This window comes from Gigantopelta aegis, chromosome 2, assembly GCF_016097555.1.
Source record: "Gigantopelta aegis isolate Gae_Host chromosome 2, Gae_host_genome, whole genome shotgun sequence".
Taxonomy (NCBI): Eukaryota; Metazoa; Mollusca; class Gastropoda; order Neomphalida; family Peltospiridae; genus Gigantopelta; species Gigantopelta aegis.
In genome coordinates, this window is record NC_054700.1 from 52,847,349 (window position 1) to 52,865,802 (window position 18,454).

General features: G+C 40.1%; 1 protein-coding gene across 1 annotated transcript; it reads right to left on the bottom strand.

Annotated features, from left to right (window-relative positions):
• Positions 1–1,591: 1,591 nt before the first annotated feature.
• LOC121389020 lies at positions 1,592–18,116 on the bottom strand. The gene is made up of 7 exons (XM_041520617.1): positions 18,092–18,116; positions 17,574–17,587; positions 9,175–9,283; positions 7,731–8,408; positions 6,707–7,357; positions 5,628–5,790; positions 1,592–3,542 (listed from the first exon to the last, which is right to left on the bottom strand). Exons 1-7 carry the CDS (start codon positions 18,114–18,116, stop codon positions 3,221–3,223), a joined length of 1,962 nt encoding a protein of 653 aa, XP_041376551.1. The 3' UTR covers positions 1,592–3,220.
• Between the last annotated feature and the right edge of the window lie 338 nt (positions 18,117–18,454).

The window sequence follows — 18,454 nt, forward strand, 5'->3', positions numbered from 1 at the left end:
TGCCTGTGGGAAGCGCAAATAAAAGATCCCTTGCTGCCTGTCGTAAAAAGAGTAGCCTATGTGGCGACAGCGGGTTTCCTCTAAAAACAGTCAGAATGACCATATGTTTGACGTCCAATAGCCGATGATAAGATAAAAAATCAATGTGCTCTAGCGGCGTCGTTAAATAAAACAAACATTTTTTTTTACTATACGCACTGATTAAAAAAAAAAAAAAAAAAAAAAAAAAACCTCTTCGGTAATCAGGACATGAGACTGTCGTTGGTCAAAGAAATCATGTAGGAAACTTCACGCCTGTAACTTACTTGTAAGCGATGTTCAACAGCTGTTAGCGAAAATTAAACGGTTCCACCGACAGTATAAAATATAAACTAAACACGAATAGGACAATTCCTTCCAATATAGGCCATAGGCACTTGATGACAGGATAATGTAAATATTGTCAATATACCACAATATACCCCTCAAAAAACCCTCTTAGCACGCACTAGCCTACATACAAACCCCTGAAAATATTGCTGTTGTCAAAGTGGAAGAGAACAAATTTTTTTTTTTAAATAATAATAATGATAACCACTAACACGTAGCCTATATTGTTACAAGGCTTAACAAACGTTTTCCCTACACTGAACGCAAAGATATAAATTTGAAAACTGACGAAATAATTGATGTTTAATTAATTAAACATTTTATATCTCTTGACTGGTTTATGAAGTTGCAATAAAATGTCAAATGTAGATATTATACAAAGTAATTAAAGAACTTACATTTTCAAAGTCGAATATATGATGAAGTGTTTTTAATACCTGATTATATCAACGTCATAAGGTATTTTTCAAGAAGCATATGATACACATTAAGCTGTAAAAGTAATTTCTTTACTTATTTTTACATTTCTGTTATGTAGTTTCGTGTTTTAATATTTGCATTATGGGCGGGGTAAAATCCTCACTCGTCCTGGCCGGGAATAAAACGCGAATCGAAATGCTTAGGATAGGGTGCTGTTAAAACAAAATAAAACAAAATAAAACAAAACAAAAATAGTACTGAATGTTTATCGGACATTGGGCTTTCAATCACAGTGACTAACCCAATGCAGTAACCACCGTATCATGTAGTAGTGTCATTGGGAAATAGTTTATTATCCTGTCATCAAGTACCTATGATATAGGCCTAACTAAATGATCCGTAAAAATGCACAGCAGCTAGAGGAAATGACATCATTTACAAAAAATCACCTGATTCAAATAATAGTGAATGAACGTTTGCATTCTTACGCGACATAAGTATCAATGAATTTTACACAAACAATACTACAGGTGTATGTAACGCTAAACAAAATAAATTCAGTTATGTATTGTTAAAGTATGCATATAAATTTAATTATAAGATTTGACCGCAATTAATTTTTGGTTCATGCAAGTATGAACCGAAAAAACGATGTGCACACTTTTGTATGACCCGCTACGCGGGATCATACAGTGTGCAAATCGTGTTTTTGGTTCATACTTGCATGAACCAAAAAATAATTGCGATCAATTCTTAAATAAACAAACATAGCAATATTTTGCTGTGGATAAATAAACAAAAATGTGCGTGCTTATCTCGTGTCAATTCACTATATATATATATATATATATATGGATAATCGTAGCCAGAGTACTCTGATGGCAAGAGAGTTAGACGGACATTTGCACAGTTATTAACGTCAAATGTTGTTGTATTAGAGCGGGAATCTTTGACTACTGTTTGGTAGGCAGCGATTGCGCAGAATTTATATAGATTGGTCTCTGACGGTTAGACAGGGTCCGTCTAGCTCTCTTTACGTCAGAGTACTGGAGCTAGGATAATAATAGTGTCGTTTCAAGAATACCTTCAAAGTTAATTATTATTAAAAATTGTATGTAAACTACGAAGAATACATTTTTCTTTTCTTTTTAACAATAGGTACTACTGCATTGTATTTTAAAATACAAGCCACACGAAGGCTACATTCAATAACGTTACAATTATGCATTACACTGTTCTGAAAATCTCTTGTAACGTTTTGTTTTTTTTTTTTAGTGAGAAATGATGCATCAATTAAATTCAGTGCCTGATTTCACTTTTGAAAGTCACAAGTTTTCTTTCATTTAAGAACGATTACCACGTTGCTAAACCTTTTTGTCTCAGTAACAGTATATAAATTAATTTTACTCAGTTGATGATGTTGACAATGTATCGTGTTGCCGTCAGTGAGTAATGCTGAATGTTTGCCAACGACGCCAAATAAATCATCGTGTTATTCAGGTGACAAATTCTAGTGTAGGCGGGACATAGTCTAGATTCAAGAGCGCCTAGTTCGACGACAAATTACGCTAGGCCGTCACTGTTATAATGGTAGGCACACACCTACCATTAACGCCGACTTGACAGTCGACGTCAGCGTTAATCTCTAGCTGTGTGTAGGACAAAGACACGACAGTCGCGTCTAATTTTCTGTTTTTCTCCGATTAGACTGTCGAGTCGACTGGTGTGTACAAAGGCATATTTTCAGACCACTGCCGACTCGACAGTCGAGAGGAATTACTCGGTAGGTGTGCGCCAGGCATTACTGTTCATAAAGTCACTCATACAAATAGCTTCAGTCTGGACACTTTGTTACAGATTTGTTTTGGACTTATATTAGTATATGGGCTGTATTACTAGTATTTAATACTATTCAAACTATATTTTCAGAAACTGACTACATATTATTAATATGATTATTATCAGTTTTAGCATAATTTGATCATCATATATTATTATAATGTTTTCAATTTATCTTCATGCTCAGCTTATATTCAGTTACGGTTCAAACACGCCGTTCTGGGCATTTACTTCTGAGTTTCTCCTTCTAAGTCTAGCACATGATAGAGGTTAATGATTAGTCATTATCGAAAGAGAAGACATCTGGATTTTTAACCTTTTTGTTGAACCAGTCTTGAGAGTGGCAGTCCTCTTACAGTGAGTGAATTTTGAAAGATCTGTCGTCCTGGGGAGTGGCAGTCTGTCGCGGACAATGATCAGTTGCTGTCTAAAGCAAAGTTGATCAATTATTTTACATCTTTTCTTCGTACTATCTTTTTTTTTTGAATGTTTAATTATTAATATATGATACATAATCATTCGCCACTTGTTTTTCTGTTGGATAAATACTCTAAAACAGCCCTATGACCGTGAATTTAAAGCGAGACAGCATTTAAATCCACGACCGAACTTCCTTCAAAAGTTTCTTCTTCGACACAGATTGTCCTTTCGGCGGGTAGAAGATAATGTGACCTTGACCCATTCTGGTCAGCTCGTGCATGGTGGCGATCCGTTCGATGACGTCCGCCAGCACGCTGAGGTCGACCCTGAAGAATCCGCTGAATGGCGAGTCGAGATCGGAGACGACGTAACACAGCATGGAGATGGAGAAGACGGTGAGCAGACACATGAGCAGCTCCATCTTGTAGGAGTAGGCGCGCAGCAGCAGGATCCCGATGAACGAGAAGAAGCCGAGGGTTTCGAGGAACGCCCACCTGTTGGAGAGAACCGCCCACAGATTAGCATATTCATGATGTAGATGTATTACTGTGCAGGTAATAAATAAAGCATTGTGGTATTAACGTATAAGTCTAGATACACGAAGGAGAAGAAGCCGAGGGACTCGAAGAAAGCATATAGATCTGTTATGAAAATCGTCTAAAGATTAGAATATTCATGATATAGATATTTTAAAGGCATTTACTCACAGATCGTTGACCTAATTAATGGCCCAACAAAGTATTATTTGAAAATATATACATTTGATTTTTCCCTAAAAGTACTTTATTTAACTATCTACATAACCACCATATTCCACTTATTATTGATATTTTATTATAAAAAAACACACCCAAAAAACCTCAAAACAACAACAACTGAATTATGACGACGGTCCATAAATCAGAAATAAACATAACGGCGATTTGTACACTGACATGTGACGTATTATGTTTAGAATCACGTGACGGGAAATGTCAAAACGATTTGCCAAGCCTGGGTAGATGTATTACTGTGCAGGTAATAAATAAAGCATTGTGTTGTGTGTATTAACATAAGTCTAGATACATGAACGAGAAGAAGCCGAGGGACTCTTAGGAATACCCATCTGTCAGAAAATCGTCCGGATATTAGAGTATGTTAGAGAATCGTCTAGAGATTAAAATATGTTACAAAATCGTCCAGATGATAGAGTATGTTAGAGAATCGTCCAGAGATTAGAATACGTTAGAGAATCGTCCAGATGATAGAGTATGTTAGAGACTCTTCCGGAGATTAGAATATGCTAGAGAATCGTCCAGAGATTAGAGTATGTTAGAGAATCATCTAGAGATTAGAATATGTTAGAGAATCGTCCAGATGATAGAGTATGTTAGAGACTCTTCCGGAGATTAGAATATGCTAGAGAATCGTCCAGAGATTAGAGTATGTTAGAGAATCATCTAGAGATTAGAATATGTTAGAGAATCGTCCAGATGATAGAGTATGTTAGAGACTCTTCCGGAGATTAGAATATGCTAGAGAATCGTCCAGAGATTAGAATATGTCAGAGAATCGTTTAGATGATAGAGTATGTTAGAGAATCATCCAGATGATAGAATATGTTAGAGAATTGTCCAGAAATTAGAGTATGTTAGAAAATCGTCCAGATGATAGAGTATGTTAGAGAATTGTCCAGAAATTAGAGTATGTTAGAGAATCATCTAGAGATTAGAATATGTCAGAGAATCGTTTAGATGATAGAGTATGTTAGAGAATCATCCAGATGATAGAGTATGTTAGAGAATTGTCCAGAGATTACAGTATGTTAGAAAATCGTCCAGATGATAGAGTATGTTAGAGAATCGTCCAGAGATTAGAGTATGTTAGAGAATCATCTAGAGATTAGAATATGTTAGAGAATTGTCAAGATGATAGAGTATGTTAGAGACTCTTCTGGAGATTAGAATATGTTAGAGAATCGTCCAGAGATTATGGTATGTTAAAGAATCATCTAGAGATTAGAATATGTTAGAGAATCGTTTAGATGATAGAGTATGTTAGAGAATCATCCAGATGATAGAGTATGTGAGAGAATTGTCCAGAGATTAGAGTATGTTAGAGAATCGTCCAGATGATAGAGTATGTTAGAGAATCGTCCAGAGATTAGAATGTTAAAGAATCATCCAGAGATTAGAGTATGTTAGAGAATCATTCAGAGATTAGAGTATTTTAGAGAATCATCCAGAGATTAGAATATGTTAGAGAATCATTCAGAGATTAGAATGTTAGAGAATGGTTCAGATGTTAGAGTATGCTAGAGAATCGTCCAGAGATTAGAGTATATTAGATAATCGTCCAGATGTTAGAGAATCGTCCAGATGTTAGAGAATCGTCCAGAGATTAGAATATGTTAGATAATCGCCCAGAGATTAGAATATGTTAGATAATCGTCCAGAGATTAGAATATGTTAGATAATCGTACAGAGATTAGAATATGATGTATTAATAAGTAGGTAATAAAATAAAGAATTGTGGTGCATTTATTAACATATAATTCCAGATACAAAACAAATTTGCCTTAGTCGAATCAGCTCACTTACTTGAGAGGGTGAATTCTGGCGTGCAGTATCCCCATCCGATCGGAGCAGATGCTGTTGAGCTGCATGATGTGGTTCATGATCTTCTCACACAGGACGCGGTCCACGTGGTGTTTCACCTCGGCGTTCACGTGGCGCAGGATGTCCAGCACGCACCAGATCTTTACTGAGAGAAGAAAAGCATATCTTAGTATGACAGACACGGTAGACGTTTTGATCAACACTTTCTATAAAAAAAGAGTATCAGAATATCCAGACCAGACCAGACCAGATCTTTACTGAGAGAGGAAAGGAGTAGTCTAACAGATACGGTAGACATTTTCATTCAAACTTTCTACAAAATAAAAGTCGCAGGATCTCCAGCACGCATCAGATGTCCAGAGAGAGAGAGAGAGAGAGAGAGAGAGAGAGAGAGAGAGAGAGAGAGAGAGAGAGAGAGAGAGAGAGAGAGAGAGAGAGAGAGAGAGAGAGAGAGAGAGAGAGATTAAAACTGAACTTGAAAATTAAATATCATTACCAAATAGCAAAAACACAACAACACAAACTTGAAAATTAAATGAATTTTTTTTTTTTTTTCTTTTAAAAGCCTTGTCATCGACTAACTGAACTTTGAATATGACTACAGAACTTCTGACCAAATTCGACAAATTGCTAATAACGGTAGCTGGGCTGATAAGTGGCTAATAGCACTAAATCAGTCATAGGCCATTTTCCTTTTAATGTTATTTCAAGGCAAGATCCCTTTTTATCTTGTTCCACCCACACTATGGTATCACAATGTTAAAACTATGGTATATGAGTAGTGAGATAAAAGTGTCAAAGTCACTATAATCCTAACCCTCCCGTCGTCTGCCTCTTAAATTAAAACCGATCTCTCTGGAATAACCTTTATGAAGTTAATGGTTTCAATAGACATTAGAATCAATGGGGAAGTTGTGTCCCCTCCCAACTCTGAAGGTTATGAATCGACCCTTCAAAACGAGAAGCAATTTAATATAACAAATGATCCTACCACCACCACAACCTACAGGTGCTGCCATCTTACGACACCTGTGGTTTCCATATATTAATCGACTGCTTACTTTGTATGTCATCAGGCGACTGCTTGGCGTAGGTCGATGGATCTCGGTTGAGAATCTGCAGGATCATGAAGATGGCTTCCGCCTTGATGGCCTCCAGGATCTCTATCCTCATACTGGGCTTCGGCAGATTTAGCTTGGCTGCAAACGTCGCTATCTGGTCGATCATGCTGATCTCGTTCGTCATCTTCGTCAGGATCTCGTGCTGCTTACTCAAGGCGGACTGGAAGGCGAACCCGAACGACGTCGCGTACACGAGTCCGGCCGGCGCCAGGAAACAGGAGATGGCGTCACTGATGTCTGGAGGTGAAGAGAACCTGTCCTTGGGCCAGAAGTAGGTCGTCAGCGGCTCGTAGAGGAACAACGTCACAGGACACAGGGCAAGTGAGAGAAGCGCGGGTATGGAGATCCGCAGCAGCTCTTTCGTGTTGTTGTGCGACGTCTCCAGACTCTCGAGCACCTCGATGTCGAAGGGAGTGAGAAATGCATCGTGCGAGATCCTGCCCTTCTCTTCGCTGTTTTCCAGAGAGGTGAGAGTCAGGATGTTGCCGCTGTCCGGCTGTTTCCCCATGCCCTGCAGGATGTTCTTGCCGACGTTGATGAGTGTACTGGTGGGGGATGCGTACCGGACCTTCAGCCGGAGAATTAACAGACCTGTGATTAACAACGATGGATTTCATTAGCAGGCAAGAAAAATAAAAAAAACAGAAAAATTTGCACATTTAAAAAACACTAGGGCTTATGGCTATTTGATATCTAACATACGGTTATTTCGACGCTTAGCCGTGAAAAAGAAGTGTAGAAACCAGATACCGACATATAGGCTACTTCTACTCAAAACAAAAGCAGCATGATAGTTATGAAGTCAGTGATGTTTTTGTCGAGTTATTTAATATCACGTAGCATGATTTTATTAATATCACGTAACACGATTTAATCTGTCTCAAAAATACATGTTAATCTGTAAACCGTTCAAACCAGTGTCTAAAAAAAAAAACCGGTTGAAAATAATTAACAAAATAATTACCAAACAAAATGAAGGCAATAAACATGAATGGAGGCAGGACAATTTCAATTGCTGTGGGACGCTCCTCCGGTTCCGCCCCTTTTTCTGCTATTGGTTCTGACGTGGTTTCTGCTTGCGGTTCTGATGTGATTTCTGACAGTGGTTCTGTACTAACGCTGTTAGACTCAGGTTCTGACGTTAACTCGGGTTCTGACGTAGATTCAGGCTCAGCTGTAGACTCAGGTTCTGATGTAGCCTCGGATTCTGCTGTAGATTCAGATTCTGCCGTAGATTCAGGTTCAGCTGTAGACTCGGCTTCTACTGTAGACTCAGGTTCCGATGTAATCTCGGCTTCAGCTGTAGACTCAGGTTCTGATGTAGTCTCGGCTTCTGCTGTAGACTCAGGTTCTGATGTAGTCTCGGCTTCTGCTGTAGACTCTGCTTCAGCTGTAGACTCAGGTTCTGATGTAGTCTCGGCTTCAGCTGTAGACTCAGGTTCTGATGTAGTATCGGCTTCTGCTGTAGACTCTGCTTCAGCTGTAGACTCAGGTTCTGATGTAGTCTCGGCTTCTGCTGTAGACTCAGGTTCTGATGTAGTCTCGGCTTCTGCTGTAGACTCAGGTTCCGATGTAGTCTCAGCTTCAGCTGTAGACTCAGGTTCTGCTGTAGACTCAGGTTCCGATGTAGTCTCGGCTTCGGCTATATGTACATACATATATATATACAAAATTTAGTCCATATATCCTAACGTAACCAATTGCATAAATAATCACACAAACGTAAGCAACTTTCTACAGTATATTTGAAAAATAACGTTGCATGCGTTTCATGCCAGCCAAAAAAATATCGAAATCACGTTTTCCAGGACCTGCGAAATTCACCCGTGCAATAATGGCATTAAAATGAGCCAGGATACTTGTAGGGTATGCATTTGATAGAAAACCACCAAATGAATGCCACGACGTACTGCAGAACAACGCGAGCGAGTCATAGGCATGATACAAATGGGGGCATTTAACGCTCATGTCGCAACGACGTTTGGATGTTCTAGAGTTGCTGTTGGTAACCTGATAACCCGATACCAACAGACAGGTCGGACATCGGACAGGCCAAGAACGGGTAGACCACGTGTCACAACTCAACGGGATGACCCATACCTACCAACATTACACCTAAGTAATCTTTTTCTGACGGTGACGTCATCAGCGGCAACGGCATTCGGCCACTGTGTGAGTAGACACACGGTGTCAAGAAGATTACATGCTGCTGGTATCAGAGCCTACAGACCCTACCGTGGGACCACATTGCCAGACCAACACCATCGGCTTAGACTACGATGGGCCAGGCATGTGAGGCGTTAGCTGATTCGTGATTGGCGAAGGGTTCTTGTTTCCGATGAGAGTAGGTTCTGTCTGTTCCGTGGGGATGGGAGAATAAGAGTATATCGGCGTAGAGGAGAACGTACAGCCCGTTGTTGCGTTAATGAAGTCGAACCTTTCGGAGGTGGTAGTGTGATGGTGTAGGGAGGCATCTGTGGCGATCAGACCACTGAACGTGTCATCATTGATGGCCATCTGGACGCTCAACGTTACAGGGATGAAGTGCTAAGATCAGTTGTTATGCCATTCCTACAGCAACAGCCTCAAGGGATCATGTTCTAGCAGGATAATGCGAGACCTCACGTTGCTCGCATTGTTCAGGACTTCCTCTATCAGAACAACGTTAACGTCTTGTCATGGCCTGCACGCTCTACAGACATGTCACCTATAGAACATCTTTCGGACTACCTTGATCGCCACATTCGACAGAGACAACAGCCCCCACTCAACAGACAACAACTGCAACAATCCCTAGTTGAGGAATGGCGACGCATCCCTAATGACGTGCTCAGAAGGCTGACTATATCTATGCGTGTGCATGCATGTATCCGAGCTCACGGGGGTCACACACGTTATTAGTGACATTATCGAGTCTGAAATATCTCATTTTGCTCGACTTCATTGGGTGACATTTCAGTGTAAATTTGTTTTTTGACCCCACGTGTAACTTTCACATTATGACGTAATTATTACCTGCAGTCACGTTGTTTTTGTTGATGATTTACATTTAGTATTGAACTATTAAATAATATCACAAATAATGTTATACTTATTATTTGCCGTTTCCCCACACATCCAAATATAATATTTGTAAAGTTTCTTTTGGCCGTGAGTATATATATATATCAGATCAGATACGATACAATACTCTATGATACGAATTTTCCATGCATTATTTTTTAATACTAAAGTTAATATTTATGGACTGACATAAATATATACATGTTTGCCAAATATTTGTCAGGGTATTATCAGTGAAAGATACGCTGCACTTCGGTGACCTATTATAATGTTAAACTACGATAGTACGTTCAACTTGCCCTTGATGACAATCGACTATTTATATTCCTCATTTAGTGATGTAATGATTTGGCAACGATCGTGGATTTGTTTTCCTTTGTGTCGCAAAATACCATTTCAAGGTGTTATACTTCAGTTTCGATTAAAACGCATGCCGACACAGTTGACAGATCAATTGCGTCACGACCTGTCTCTGCGAACAAAGGTTTTAGATAACAATTACTGCTGTTGATCAGATTCGTGCATTTATTTTTATTGACGTATTTCTTATCGAGAAGGGGCGGGACGTAGCCCAGTGGTAAAGCGCTCGCTTGATGCGCGGTCGGTCTGGGTTCGACCACTGTTGGTGGGCCCATTGGGCTATTTTTTTCCCAGCCAGTGCGCCACGACTGGTATATCAAATGACGTTGTATGTGCTATCCCGTCTGTGGGATTATGCATATAAATGATCCTTTACTACTAATGGAAAATGTAAGGGTTTCCCTATGAGACTATATGTCAAATTACCAAATGTTTGATATCCAATAGTCGATGGTTAATAAACCATTGTTCTCTAATTGTGTCGTTAAACAAAACAAACTTTAACTTCATCTTTCCGTCTGTGTGTGTCTGTCTATCTATCTGTCTGTCTGTCTGTCTGTCTGTCTGTCATAGAGATGAAACCCGCTACATTTTTCCATTAGTAGCAAGGGATCTTTTATATGCACCATCCCACAGACCGGATAGAACATACTACGGCCTTTGATATACCAGTCGTGGTGCAATGGCTAGAGCGAGAAATAGCCTAATAGGCCCACCGACGGGGATCGATCCTAGACTGACCGCGCATCAAGCGAGCGTTTTCCCACTGGGCTATGTCCCGGCCTAAAATTCGAACAATGCCGACAATTTACTAAAATGATAATTAGTGCACACAATCTTCATACTGAACAAAAAAACAACAAACAACAACAACAACCTAATGGAACAGAAGGCTTGTTTTGTTTGTAATTTCCAAGCTTTTAGACACTCCTAGTTATTATGTTGAAAGGCAACAACTACTGAATAAGTTAAACTCTTTTTTCCGACTTTTCTACTCTAAATAACAATTTACAATTTATATTTATTGTGTCATATAATAATGGTGACATTGAAATTCTTAACCATGTATTATATTTCTAAACATATAGTTCTTGTTCCGGCTATCAATGGTGCAATAATTTATTTTAATTATTTCCAGTTACTTTGACCATTTAATGTTTTATAATATACTTTATTATTATATATAGTAATTGTATTCCTACAAATATAAGACACATTTTGAGTCTCCATCTGGTCTGTGCATTCGTATTATTATTATTATTATTATTATTATTATTATTATTATTATTTATTATTTGTTGTTGTTGTTGTTGTTGTTGTTATTGATGTTATTCAATTCTCTGTTTGCCGACACCAGATTGTTTGGTATTGGACAATAAATTGAATTGAATTGGATTGTCTTTTCTGTCTGTCTGTCTGTCTGTCTTTCTTTCTTTCTTTCTTTCTTTCTGTCTGTCTGTCTGTCTTTCTGTCTGACATTATACGTTATATGACCGGCCTCGGTGGCGTCGTGGCAGGCCATCGGTGTACAGGCTGGTAGGTACTGGGTTCGGATCCCAGTCGAGGCATGGGATTTTTAATCGAGATACCGACTCCAAACCCTGAGTGAGTGCTCCGCAAGGCTCAATGGGTAGGTGTAACCCACTTGCACTGACCAGTGATCCATAACTGGTTCAACAAAGGCCATGGTTTGTGCTATCCTGCCTGTGGGAAGCGCAAATAAAAGATCCCTTGCTGCCTGTCGTAAAAAGAGTAGCCTATGTGGCGACAGCGGGTTTCCTCTAAAAACAGTGTCAGAATGACCATATGTTTGACGTCCAATAGCCGATGATAAGATAAAAAATCAATGTGCTCTAGCGGCGTCGTTAAATAAAACAAACTTTACAAACTTTTTTTTATACGTTATATCTGAATTATCCACTTATTCTGCGTTGAAGCCGGTATTGCGATACGAACTCAGTACCTACGTATACGAGTCTTAAACTCAATGGCTGATCAATTCTGATAGCGAGAGCGATTGATCTAATCATTAAAACAATGCACGAGATCGATGTAATAGTCGTTCACTATTTTTCAAACACCGGCACAGAGTAAGAAATCATTGATTGTTCAGTTAAGTGTAAATAAACCCAAGAGTACGGATGAATAAAGAAAACATGTACTATTGATTACGATAGTTTTGTATTCAAAGTTGTTCAAAGATCATGTTTATTGAATTTTATTATCGTATTGATATGAATTAATTCTTAATGACGTCACACAATTATTTTGCTTTTGTTTTAGTTATGTTTGGGCGGGTTTGCTTTATTTCTCTTTTCTTTCGTTATTTTTTTCTTTTGATTCGTGTTGGGGTGGGTTGTTTTTGTTTTTTTGTTGTTGTTGTTTGTTTTGTTTTTTTTGTGGGGTTTTTGTTTGGGGGAGGGGGGGTGGGGTTGGAGAGTTTGGGGTTGGGAGGGTTCGTAGTGGTTTTCTTATGTATTTTAGTGGATGTGTAGAATGATTTTTGTTTAGTTTTTTTCTGTTTGTTTGTTTGGGTGGGGTTGGGTATTTTTTTTTTGGGGGGGGGGTTTGTGGGGTTTTTTGGGGGGTCTCTGCTTTTTGGCTGTTTAGCTTTATTTTGTTTTGTTGGAAAGTGTTTTATTTATTTATTTATTTATTTATTTTTCAAATTTTATTTATACATTTACCGCTTGCTGCTGGCCTGAGAACACATCTCGGTCAAGACTAGCGGGGGGGGGGGGGGGGGGTGTCAAGCCAAGCGGTAATCGCGTGAGAAGTTGGTCTAAAGGCCTTACCTCCACCCCACCCGTACTAGAATTTGAACTCACTCTGGGTTGTAGCCAGTAGCGGGTCGTGAATCAAGCAGTTTGAGGAATGAGTAAATCAGAGTTTGATCATTAATATCCTAGCGTAACCATTTCATTATAATTAGTTCAATTATGGATCAAGCACGTCATACGTAATATGTTTAATTTTATCAACAATTTCATCCATAATAGATCAATCTCAGTTAGAGTGAACGGTCACTATTCAGAAAGAACCGAAATAATTAATGGCATACCACAAGGTTCGGTCCTCTCACCAACCTTATTCAACATTTTTATTAATGACATAACTAAAGCACTTAATGCTAAAGGAAACACAAAAACGACCACGCCATTAAACACAGCACTATTTGCCGATGATTGCGCCATCTGGCGCACAGGCAACACAACCACTAATTTATTTCACCTAATGCAAGCTGATATGAATAGACTTAACAAATGGGCCCTGGACTGGGGCATTAAACTATCAGAAACTAAAACTGTCTATATGCTTTTTAATAAAGTCAATAAATCAGATAATCACCAACTTAAATCAGGTGATAAAATAATTCCTAGAATCAAATTTTTTTAATTTCTAGGTGTAACTTTTGACTCAAAACTAACCTTTAGTGACCATATCAATGACATAGTGAGGAACTCAAAAAATACTCTAAACTTGTTAAGAGCCATCTCAGGTACCAGTTGGGAAGCGCAAACAGAGGCATTGCTTATGGTTTACAAAGCATGCATACTCTCCAGAATAGATTATGGAGCCCAAGCCTACAGCTGCGCCGCCCCCAAACTGTTACATAAATTAGATGTTATTCAAAACCAAGCTCTTAGAATCATAGCTAAAGTTCCATCAAATACCAGCGGGCAGAGCTTAGAAGTTGAGTTTAACATTATGCCACTGAAATATCGTCGCAATCTTCAACATCTTAATTATCATCTAAAAATCCACTCTCTTAAACTAGATCACCCAGTTCAGGAACTCACTCCTATCATAGCTAAACCAGGACTAGTATTCAAAACTAATAAAAATCTTAACGATTCTTTCGCCACTAAAGCTAGTAAAATAGAAATAGAAGTAGGTGTAGGTGTAGATAACACGCCAGTGGCACTATACCATATCAATCAGCCAGTCGAGTGCCACACACCATATCTAATTAAACAAGCTACGGATTCAACTCCATTTCCACCATTTAAGAAAATCCTGTTCGAAGCCGCAGCCAACGAAAATTACCCTGAGCACATCCATATCTACACGGATGGCTCAGAAAATCCAGATAACGGTAGGGTTGGCTTCGCAATAGTTGAAGAAAAAATATCTAAACACTATAAATTAGTTAAACACTCCAGGCTGTCAGATAATCTATCAGTCTATACAGCAGAACTGACAGCCATCCATGAAGCTCTAATCTGGATCAAAACCCAAAAATACTCAAAAAGCGTTATTTTCTCAGACAGTCTTAGCTCTATTCAATCACTTCAAACTAATAAATCTACCAGTTAGCTATCCACAATAAACTTCATGAACTAAACCATCTCAATTTAACAGTAGTGTTCGAATGGGTCCCAGCTCACGTAGGGATAATTGGCAATGAAATAGCTGACTATGGAGCCAAAACTGCACTTTCAATCACTAGTAAAATTACAACACTACCTTTAGGAATTTCAGAACTCATGTCAAAAGCAAGAAAACATTACATTAATCAATGGCAGGCCAACTGGGACCTAACAACCAATACATGGCACTATAACATCAAACCACTAGTCAACTCTATCCGACCTAAACACCTAAACACTTATGTGGATAAAATAATTACTAAATTGCGCATAGGTAAATCATCGCAGCTCAACAGCTGCTCTTTCACCAATAAAAACCCTGACTGTGAGTGTGGCACCCGGGAAGACATGAAACATTATCTCCTGGATTGCACGTTACACGACAGTCAGAGAAAACTAATGATAGAATCAATAACCGAAGCCAACCATAACAAACCAATTACTCCTAATTTTTTACTTAACCCTGATAAATTCCTCAAACTCAAAACCTTCAAAGCAGTATACCAATTCGTCCAGTCCACCAAACCAAAATTATAAAAGCCACGTGCCACCCGCCGTGCCAGCGTTCGATCGGCGCAAACCACCAACTCGACCGATCGCAGGTAGGATGGGAAGCCGTAGCGTACCCACTGGGCTCTTGGCAAGTCATTTAGTCAAAAGCTAAAAAAATTGAAAAAGATCGCAACCACCCGCCTGTACGTCTCCTGGAGGGAAGAGCGACCTTCTGCACTCGACCGACACGCACTCCAATCTGGGAGACCAACGGAGGGAAGGTGGCGATCTATAACTAAGATAAATAATTAGTATACTACTTAACTCGTGACACCTGTGGCTCCCTGGAAGGAACATCCACCCTACGCACTCGAACAGACTAGGTATTCCAACCCGGGGAGAAAACGGTGAAACGACAAAAGTACAACCATATGCCTAAACAAGTTAGCTGATACAAATGCAGCTATAAATTAACAATTGCTCAAAACCTCCCGCCTGTACATCTCTTGGATGGAAGAGCGACCTTAAGCACTCGACCAACAAGCACTCCAACCAGAGAGATCAACGGCGGGACGGTAGCGAGTGATTAATAACTACTAGATATGACAATACTTAAATCGTGACACCTGTGACCCCTTGGCGGAACATCCACCCTTCGCACTCGACCAGACTATGTATTCCAATCCGAGGGGAGAACGGTGAAACGACACAAGTAAAAGCATATACTTAAACTAGATAGCTGGCATAAAATAAAAATATTAATCAACAATTATTCAAAACCACCCGCCTGTACAACTCCGGGAGGGAAGAGCGACCTTAAGCACACGACCGACAAGCACTCCAACCCCGGGGTTCAACGGCGGGACGGTAGCGAATAATTAATAACCATTGTTAACCTTACTGTAAATATTTATTCAGGTTCTGAAACTCGTGTGTTGCAATTGATGTATACCACTCCCAAATGTTTTGGTGGCCCTTAAAACAAACAAGATAGGATACCACTAATTACCACTTTTTCTTGCAGCATTCTCATTGGTCCAATCCAGCCAATCACGAACAAGGAACCTCACATGTAAATAAACTGCACATTTGTGTCTTTTGCACTCGCACCATGTTCTTTATTACTGATGCATGAAATCCTGGCTGACTAAGGTAAGTCAACTAGGGCAACAGAGGAAATAGCAAGCAGGAAAACAAGATAGACCTAAAGACAAACCAAGTAAGCCTAATAAATTATTCTATACTACAAACGATTACCAACATATAGATATTGTTCATTTCGCCTCAGTTATTTCATTTATTCATAAAATAATCTATTCAGGGGGTGGGAATCAAAAATCTTAAACTATACTTAGCTGTCAACTATACTCCTGTACAATTGCTACTAGATACTATTAAGCTCATTTTTATTCATTGGTAATAAAGTTAAGTATGTCAAGCATTAGGCTTTTAAACCAATACCTACACTATAAGGGTTTCACCCTTCAAATTAGATAGCTAGATTAGTCTAACTCCCCCTCCGTCATTGTATTCAATGCTATACAAAGACGGAGGAGGATGGGTGGTCATGAATGACCGTTGAACACACTAGAATAGGGACTTAAGACAATAAGTACAACCTTAACACAAAATTAGAAACCACACACAGACTACACGCTCACCGCATCGGTACACAGGGTGCATTGACTAATGATAACAATCCACCCGCACCCATTTAATGGCCCAGCACGTGCTCTAATAAGGAACCGGACAAAAGAATACTGGTTCCGAGTACACAATTGCAAATGCACCCGGGGGAAGCTGAACAAAAGAATATCGGCCTCCCCTACCCAAACCCCAAATACTTGCTGCTGGTGTAACTTGTACTTGGTGACACTAAAAGGAGGACACGAAGGACCCCGTCAACAAACATCAAGCCGAACAACCCGGAACAGCTGCCTTGTCTACCAGTGCCAAATACACAATTGCACGAGTCTCCCCTGGGTTGTCATGCCACGACCAGAATCGGTCAGGTCCTTATAAGGGCCCTATGGGCAACCTAGGGAGACAACCAGCGACATAAAGGTCTATAATTAACGAGCTACTCTCGATTCACTAATATCAAAACCTATGCTAGCTCAGCCATTTGCCTTTCGACTGACCGTTCAAAATTGCGCCAAACTTCCTCAATCAAAATTGCGCACCACTTTCTCTTTGGCATTAACGGCTCCATTCAAAATTCCATAGCACCACCACCACCCCCACCCGCCTGCTACCGATTCGGTCGGACTGCTGGTGCTCCCTTGCACCTACCAGTGCAGGCGGTCCCTCCTCTCCCCTCCTCTCCCCTCCTCTCCCCTCCCCCAACCTTTCCTTTCATGGACGGAGGAGCCGGCCAAGGCCGGCTCTTGTGCCCACGACAGGCATGCGCTACAACAGCTTGTTCTGAATGTGCACGTAAAACCCTATGACATGACATGACATCATACAATGCAGCAAAATCAGGAATGTCCCTTTAACGGCTCAGTGGGGAGACGCAAAACCACGATGCACACGACTGCTCCCTCCCTCCACTCTCTCTCTCTCTCTCTCTCTCTCTCTCTCTCTCTCTCTCTCTCTCTCTCTCTCTCTCTCTCTCTCTCTCTCTCTCTCTATCTCTCTCTCTCTCTCCTGATGCAAGCGAAGTAGAAAAGATGCATAGTCATAGTCCTGGGAAGTGGCAGTTCTCGTGCTACAGACGAAGGATATATAGCCATGAGAAGTGACAGTCCTCCTGCAAGCGAAATAGGAAGGGTATATAGTCATATGAAGAGGCAGTTCTCCTTTAAGCGAAGTAGGAAGGATATATAGCCATGATAAGTGGCAGTCCTCTGCGAGCGAAGTAGGAGGGATATATAGTCATGAGAAGTGACAGTCATCCTGCGAGCGACGTAGGAAGGATACATAGTCATGAGAAGTGGCAGTCCTCATTGCGAGCGAAGTAGGAGGGATATATATTTCTTGGAAATGGCAATTCTCCTACAGACGAAGTAAGTGGCAGTCCTCTGAATGGTGAAACAACTGAGGTGACTAATGGGAGCAGTCATGCTAATATCAAAACATCCTTTTGACTCTGTTTCGTCTATAAATACGATTTTGACAGTGCTAATGGTTTTGTCGTTCAAATTACGGGATACTGGTTCCTGAGAGGAAGTCTGTAGTGACTTTACACCTATTAATGAACTACGTTTTCTCTGTGGGTTTGGAGGGGGTCGGGGGGGGGGGGGGGCGCGATCTAGAGGAAGTCTGTAGTGACTTTACACCTATTAATGAACTACGTTTTCTCTGTGGGTTTGGAGGGGGTCGGGGGGGGGGCGCGATCTAGAGGAAGTCTGTAGTGACTTTACACCTATTAATGAACTACGTTTTCTCTGTGGGTTTGGAG